The 8078-nt window shown below is 26.1% G+C and overlaps 2 protein-coding genes across 2 annotated transcripts in view; both read right to left on the reverse strand.

The window, feature by feature from the left end:
• Positions 1-2640, reverse strand: part of LOC108573596 (dynein intermediate chain 3, ciliary) — an 11730-nt gene extending 9090 nt beyond the window's left edge. Inside the window, exons 1-10 of the mRNA XM_017936059.1 lie at positions 2614-2640; positions 2220-2411; positions 1996-2157; positions 1659-1917; positions 1337-1590; positions 1113-1272; positions 851-1043; positions 637-772; positions 431-577; positions 139-357 (exon numbers count right to left, since the gene is read on the reverse strand). Coding sequence (XP_017791548.1) covers positions 139-357; positions 431-577; positions 637-772; positions 851-1043; positions 1113-1272; positions 1337-1590; positions 1659-1917; positions 1996-2157; positions 2220-2408 — 1719 coding nt within the window. The 5' untranslated portion in view covers positions 2409-2411; positions 2614-2640. The remainder of the gene's footprint in view (positions 1-138; positions 358-430; positions 578-636; positions 773-850; positions 1044-1112; positions 1273-1336; positions 1591-1658; positions 1918-1995; positions 2158-2219; positions 2412-2613) is intronic.
• A 58-nt stretch (positions 2641-2698) lies between these two features.
• The window catches only part of LOC108573597, a 6339-nt gene continuing 959 nt past the window's right edge, over positions 2699-8078 (reverse strand). Inside the window, 11 exon segments of the mRNA XM_017936060.1 lie at positions 2699-2952; positions 3012-3306; positions 3387-3728; positions 4106-4431; positions 4535-4679; positions 4752-4957; positions 6637-6727; positions 6816-6944; positions 7032-7403; positions 7504-7734; positions 7828-7965. Of these exon segments, the coding sequence (XP_017791549.1) occupies positions 2699-2952; positions 3012-3306; positions 3387-3728; positions 4106-4431; positions 4535-4679; positions 4752-4957; positions 6637-6727; positions 6816-6944; positions 7032-7403; positions 7504-7734; positions 7828-7965 (2529 nt within the window).

Consider the following 8078-nt stretch of genomic DNA (forward strand, 5'->3'; position numbering starts at 1 on the left):
TTTATCATATGTTTGGTGTTTGTTAGATCTTTGTGTATTGATTCTTCTTTTTCCAGCTCCTAATAAAATATAATCTTGGAATTAAAACAAAGAATAAAATGTTGATTTATATTTATTTGAATAATATTTTGCACTTACTGCTTTAATGATATTTTTGTAATCTTCTTCACAGTATATTAATATTGAATCGTTCTTAGACTCATGACATTTTGAATCTTTTTCATCAATTTTTGTATTTCCCATTGCACATTCGATCTCAAAATTATTCAAGGTATTTCGAAGAGATTTCATTTTTAATCTTTGTTCTCTGTTTTTAGCTTCTATTACCTTTTCTCTACGTGTTTCTCTATCAAGAAGCTATTAATTTTGGTAATACAAATACAATAAAATTAATGTAATCACTGTACACTATAAAGTTAATAAAACTTACTGCTGTAAATAGAAGCTTTTCATTTTTTTGATTAGTTGTCAATGCTTCTGAAAATTCAAGTAGAAATGTTGTTCCCCTCTTATTAGTAATTGCAGCCAATTGTCCTTGTTCATGTGGTCTTATATATGTTAAAATATCATCGCAAACCTAGTATTTATTATTTTTAAATAACAGTACGTGACTTTACAATATTAAAATAAACATACTTTCACACTAAGAACTGGGGAATCTTGCTGAATCAATAAATCCCACACATCCAAAGTTCCATCCATTTTTATTAGGAAAAATACGGAAAATCGTGTTAAGCTCCATGCTCCACCCATTAGGAAATTCCTGTGACCACTAAAACATAATTTCAATTAAATTTTAGTAATTTTTATCAGTTTGAGTACATATTAATTAAAACTAAAATATATTTACGGTGTCCAAGTAATACAAGATTCTTTACAATCTTCAGACCATATTCTTGTTGTCCAATCACCAACGGTTAAAAAATTTTTAACAAACGTTGGATTTCTTTCTAAACTTATTACAGGACCATATTGCGCTTTAAATCTTGTTGCAATTTTCTCACTTGAAGTTTTACCTTTTCGATTTCCTAATATTACTACTCCTAAATATAAGTAGAAACAGATTTATCAATGTATAAATAAAAAAATGCGAACACAAAATTTTTATTTACCATTTTCAAGACCACACATAAAACGTGCACCCATAGATGGTTCAAACTGTAATGCTGAAATTCCAATTGCTCTACTAACATTTTGATCATCAGGTTTACATAAATCTATTACTAATGTTTCTGTAGGTGTTTGTAATTTTCTACTATCCCACCACATTATCTACAATTAATAACTTTCTTCATTATATATTTGTATTAAAGTTTTACTTTATATTTTATTGTACCTGTCCATCTTTGGAAGCACTGAAAAATTCAGTGCCAGTTTTAGAATTTATCCACAAAACTTCATTACATAAATCTCTGTGACTAAATTCAACCAAACTTGTTTCAACTGGTTCTGACCCTTTCCTAATATCCCAAAAGGCAACTTGACCAGTCATTAACCCACTAATCAGTATGTTATTATCTTTGGGATTATATTCCAATGTTAAGATTGGGCAAAATGGCTTTAATGTTATACAAGGTGTATTTGGATTTTCTATAAATTCATGATATAAATTCTTTTATTTTTTTCAGTACACTTTGAAAATATTTAATTTAACTTACCTACGTCCCAAATATATGATTGAGGATTGTCATTTATTGTTTTTATAAAGTCAGTATTACAGTAACTAGCTGCAAAACGATTTCCTTGATCTGGTGACCAAGAAAGATGTGTTATTTGCCGCTTAACTGGCAAAATATCACGATATACATTAACTGTACGCGAATATACTCTTTGTATTAGAGAAACTGGTTTCATGTACTTAAAATATTGTTCATAAATATTACAAGCATCATTTTGTAATATACATTGTTCCATTGGCTAAAAATAGTTGTACATCTAATTCAATTTTAGCAAAATATAAAAGTAACAAAGAAAAAAGTTAGACAATATATTTACAGGTAACAGTTGAAGCATTCTGTGAATATATAGTTCATCTTTTTCAATTTTACGTTTATATCTCACTGTTTGCTCTGTATCTTTTATATTCAAATCCTTTGGCCATCCACCTTCAGAATGATACATACCAGTATCTTTGAATGTTGCAGTATTTGTGTTTACCTAATAATATTAATAATAATCGTGACATGCACACACAGAGAATTTTGAGTATCAATTTGTACCTCATGAACAGAATATATCTTGCTGTATTGAGTTCCCTGAGTTGTAGGATCTATTCGAATGTAGTTATTCATATATCCTATATGTGGTTTAATATCAGCTTCTATTTTTTGATAATCCATAAAGTTACATTGCTTCCCAAACTGTAATCGCTTTTTTGTATAAGTGTACTGCATACTGATGTTTTTCATGGTCTAAATTTTTATTTTTATTATTTTATTTGAATAAACTTTCAAAAAATATAATACAAAAGCGTTAACAAATTTTAAATAACTGATCTAATAATTATCAGTATTACACCCAAATTAATTGTTTACATTTATTCTCTTGATATTAAAAAATAAGATATTAAATTGACACATGCACGGTATATTTAGAAGAATATCTATTTCATACCCTTTAAGGATTGTATGTAAATATGTCTGTGCTTTCCAGTTGCTATAGTAATGTAAATGATAAGTATATCATTACTTTAAGGCCTTTATTTATCAGTTTTTACTAAAACTGGAATTTTTGGATTTAAATCTTGATAAAGAATGGAAATCATTTTATATATTTTCATATATTCTAATTGTGCAGGATTAAATAAAAATTTCATATTAGGAAGTACATCTTCTATAACAATTTTAACTAAACCTTTATAGTATTGTATATATTGCAATTTTTCTATTACATCAAAAAATAATAATAATTGCTTTTCATTTGTGTAACGTATGCAATATACTTCTGACATACCTAAAAAAGTAATATAAATTAAAATAACATGTTAATTGTAATGAAAAATAAAATCGTACCTTCAAAAGATTTCATATAGAAAAAATTCCAAATCTCATTTGACATCCATTTTGGTGCATTTGAAATAGTACATAGTATTTTCTGTACAATATTTTTTAAAACTTGTATATTATTAAATTCTTTAAATTTATACATTTTCCAGGTAGAACTTAATTCTGCATATGTTGTTTTAATATCAGTTAAATGAAATATTTCTGGGTTTTTAAAAAAAAGAATTTCAAATAAAGATGTAAATTTAGGGAGTGCAATAATGATGTAATTTTTATGTATTGATTTTTCCTGTAAAATTTGACCCTGTAATGTACATATAAGATGTATGTTGTATATACAACTGCACACTTGAGTGTATACTTTTCACTTTTGTATCTACTTACGTTTTTATTAAACTCTATCAAAAATTTATGAAATATCTTTTGCCGTTTTCCGTTAAGTAATTTCGCGGAAAGTTCATTATTCAAATATGTGTGATAAACTTTCAATGATTTAATTATCTCTCCAGGAATATTAGATATATGAAGACTGTCTACAACATTTATAGCTATTAAATTTTGCTCATAGATACATTGTAAAGTTTCACCTCCATGTAATGAGCACTTTATTGTACACTCATTAGGAAATACATAATTATTAGATTTGGTTGATATTTTTTGTATTAAACTTTTCAATTCACTTGTTGATGCTGCGGTAAGTCTTTCATCAAACTTAATACATTTTGACTGTACAGATAAAATTATATTAATAATTATTAAGAATACAGCAACTGCAAATTATTCTTAATGTTTTATGTTAATTAGAATTATTTAAATTTTATGTTAAAGTAATTAAATTTAATTCATATAACAGAATTCATATCTTAAACAGTATTGAAACTAAAAGATGTGACAGCTTCAGATTATTATTTCATTTACATAATTGTATACTCGACTATTTTATATAAGCATACACAACTTTTAGTTGAACAAAAGTAACTGTTATTTTATGTAAGTAGAACATAATAAATTATGATAAATGCTACAATGTTTAGAATTCCATTAAAAGTGGTTAAAAATAAAAATAGAAAACAATACATTTAAATATTTTATGAACTTGTTACCTTCATTATGCAACCATTTAATGTAGAATTATTTTCCAATTTATGGTTAATATTTTTATATTGCTGAACTGCTACTATGTTTTTGATATTCCTTTTATTTATCTTAAGAAAATTCTTATTCTCTGAGCGTGTTACCAAATGTTTATTATCATTTTTTATTTTTTCACTCATATGTGCACTATTTTTTATTTCATTATGTAATCCTCTATCACGACTCATTTTCTGAGTAATTAATTTTTTAATATTATGATCCTGATTAAAATGTACCTCATTTGTGTTTTTATTAATTGAACTTAAGTTTCTTACTTTTCTTTGTTCTTTATTACCTAAAATTGATAATACATATGATAATAAAATAATATAAATGATATGTCTTTTACATAACGATTTAAATAATAAAAATCAGTATATTTTCTATTAAATATTTACCATTTTTATGAGAACATTTGTACATATCAAAACATTTTGAATTTCTTTCTTTTGTAACATTAGTAAATAACTTTTCTCGTAATTGCTGTGTTTGTAATAATGTTCTACTAATACTTGCAGCAATTTCTTCAACTTCAGTTTTAAACTTTCACATAAGAAATCAATTAATATCATTATATTGTAAAAATTCATACAAAAGAGTTTCAAATGATCTTACTTTGGGGCAAGTACATATATTTTTACTAGTTTCCGGTTGAGAAACTATTTCTATGTACCATGGTTTTAAACAAAACGTTGCTTCGTCACAATTTGATATTAACACATTTTTTATGTCTTCTGTAAATATTAATGTTTGATGTAAGAATTTAATCAGTTTTGAAAGGTTAAATGTTTGTTCCATTTTTCAACCGGATCTTGTTGTTTCTAACAAAAGAAAAAAGATAATCAGTATTTACAAATCCAGCATATAATATACAAAAAATTAATATAAAAAACAAAAGAACTGCATGTCACTCAGTATTAACTGCATTTTCAATGTACTATAATTAAAGTGACCAAACGTACTGATTTTACGAAAAATAACTCTGAATGTACAAATAATATACATATAAATAAAGTAACTGAATATCTTTTACGTATTCCTGGTACAAATGCACCAGTAGATTTGGACAATGAAAAAAAGTCAAATAGGGTTCGATACTTTGAAAAACATATTAATTGTTAAGTTTGGACAATTTTAAACAATGTAGAATTATTTAAGGCAATTTCTTGTTCAAATAAATACATGTAACCATTGTTTAAGTATTAGGTACTTAAGTATTAAGCAATCACTATATTTAATAACAAAAATGCAAAGAATTTGATTTGTTTATTTTTTTAAATTCGTTAAATACGACAATTAAATTAAAATGTAATTTTATTTCATTACAGTTACGAAGTTTCTTTTTTTAATAAAAATGTATTGAATTTATCTTCAGAAAATTTGGTCAGTAACTGTATCATACATACATTCGCGCGCGTCCATCCTGTGCATCCATACACATAGAGAAAATGGTTCCTATTTCAACGATACATATACATATATACTACCATTTTAACATATAATAATTGTTACTAAAGAATGTATTGATTTCTTAGAATTTATTACAAAAATGGGATAAACGCGCACGTGCGCGTGTGTATACATTTATATTACTTATATATTCCATTGATAAAATTTTTATACATTTAAACTTATTTAAAATCGTTTCTACTTTAAATATTTATAAAACTGTTATACTGTAGATTATTTAAATGCTGTAAATGGAAATGTATTCATGAACCACAAATTTAAAGTATCTACTACATTAGACAATGAATTTTAATGTATGTTTGTTGTACGAACATGTATGCGTGTATATTTAATAAAAAACAAAGTTTTCTTATAAAAATAAAATACGATTTACGATTTTGCGAAAATCTTAGCTTAACGATTTTTCACAAGTTACATCTTCATACATCAACATCACAAGATAATGATATTGTATCTAAACATTACAACTTTAAGAGGTCAAAGAGAGAAAAAAAAAAAGATAATGAAACGAGTAGCGCAACTGCTTTGCTCCTGAATTGTGTTTTCATATACAGATTATTTCATATATAACATATATAAAACAAGTTGCTTTATTCAACTGTGTGCAATTTATCACATCAAATTACTCAACCAAATGGAGTATGCGTTATAGATGAATGATGCCAATCGTATGTATACATGTTTACACGTTTGTCGTGCAAACACTGTATAAAACTGTAAACAAATTCTTAACAGTTAATTGTACATTTTAAAATATTGGTTCGGAAACTTAAACTTGTAAGTACTAAAACGAAAATGCATGATTAAAAAGTCTTCTATAAATTAATATCTTTTAAGCAGAATTACAAAGTTTATAAACAGCGATTATGAGAAATTATTGAATTTGTTCCTTTATACTTATATATATATTTTATAACTCATCTTTTCTTGGCACATCATCATCTTCATCTTCTTCTTGAGCCTGTAAAAATGAATCGTGTTATTTTGTGTTCAACATCGTAATTAACGAAGACTAATTACAAATTTGTACGAACTTCTTCTGCAGCTTCACGATAAACACCATCAAAATCAATAAATTTAGAAAATTCTTCAAGGGTTCTTTCACCGTCGTATATTACAGCCTAAAAATTCATTGCATTTACAATAAGTACCTATCATTGATATTAAATAGGTTAGACGTTAAAGACTTAACAAATCTAGGACACTGACTTCATTTGTTTCCTTTTTGTAAAGAATAATTGTTGGGAAACTGCTAATTCTCTCTTCTTCTAATTCATTTACAGTAGCATCCATTTTGGCTATAACTAAATCTTCTCTATCTTTATATTTTTCTCCAAGCTAAAAGTATACCACTTTGTATTCAAAAATATCTGTTAAAAAGTGTTTAAAATATTAGATTGTAAAAAATATTTTGAAAAAACATACTGCATCATAAATAGGAACCAAATTGCTGCAGTGTGTACACCATGGAGCATAAAATTCAACTAAAACGTTTTTCTTTTTATCAAATGCAACTTCATGGAAATTGGTACCCACAAGAATTTTTACAGGGTTTTTATCCCAGTCTTCAGGTAAATCTTGTGTAAGTACATGTCTTTTTAGTTTGCCTTCCACAAATGCGGTTACAAATTCCAGAATATTTTCACTGGTTATTTCTGATTTCTCTGGTTTATACTTAGCCATATCTCGTTCGAATTTTGTGAGACGCATAGCAGGTACTTCATTTTTCTTTATACCAAAGAATTCTAAGATGCGTTCATGATCAGCTTCATCAGCATTAATTGTTACGAATAAAACCTATAAAACGTACATTGCAATAAAATATTAATACTGTTATATTGATGCTATTCACTGCATAATATTACTTAATATCTACACTATTTATACTTTTACATACCTCTCCACGGAATTTTTTTGCTGGTTCCTTAATCATTTCCACATATTCTTCATAATGACCAGCTTCTTTACTAAGGATGACAAGAAAATGGGTTTTAATATAACCACCAAATAGTTTTTGTGCAGTATCTGGATTGAAATCAACAACTAAAGGTAATGAGTATATAAGGATAAAGTTTAGTAATTTGTCAACATCAAGTTCTTCATTAAATTCATTTCTGCCTTCATCAAACTAAAACAAATATTAAGTAAAATATATGTCATTAACAGATACAAAAAGAAATAAAAATTATTACATAAATGACATAAATTAAAAATAATATACCTTCTTAAATAAAACAATTTTTCCATCTTCTACTCCATATTCATTGAAAACTTCATCACTGCTACTTATAGCAAATATATGATCATCAACAGCACGCCAAACTTCTAAAAATACTTTTGCACCCTCTGATTTCATATCCTAATTAGCATAATTAAAACAATGTATATAATATTTTACATTATACTACTAAAATTTCACACACACCCACATATAGTCATTATTTTAAATAACATAATAATACCTTGAAGAAT

The sequence above is a fragment of the Habropoda laboriosa genome, unplaced genomic scaffold (assembly GCF_001263275.1).
Source record: "Habropoda laboriosa isolate 0110345459 unplaced genomic scaffold, ASM126327v1 scaffold128, whole genome shotgun sequence".
NCBI lineage: Eukaryota > Metazoa > Arthropoda > Insecta > Hymenoptera > Apidae > Habropoda > Habropoda laboriosa.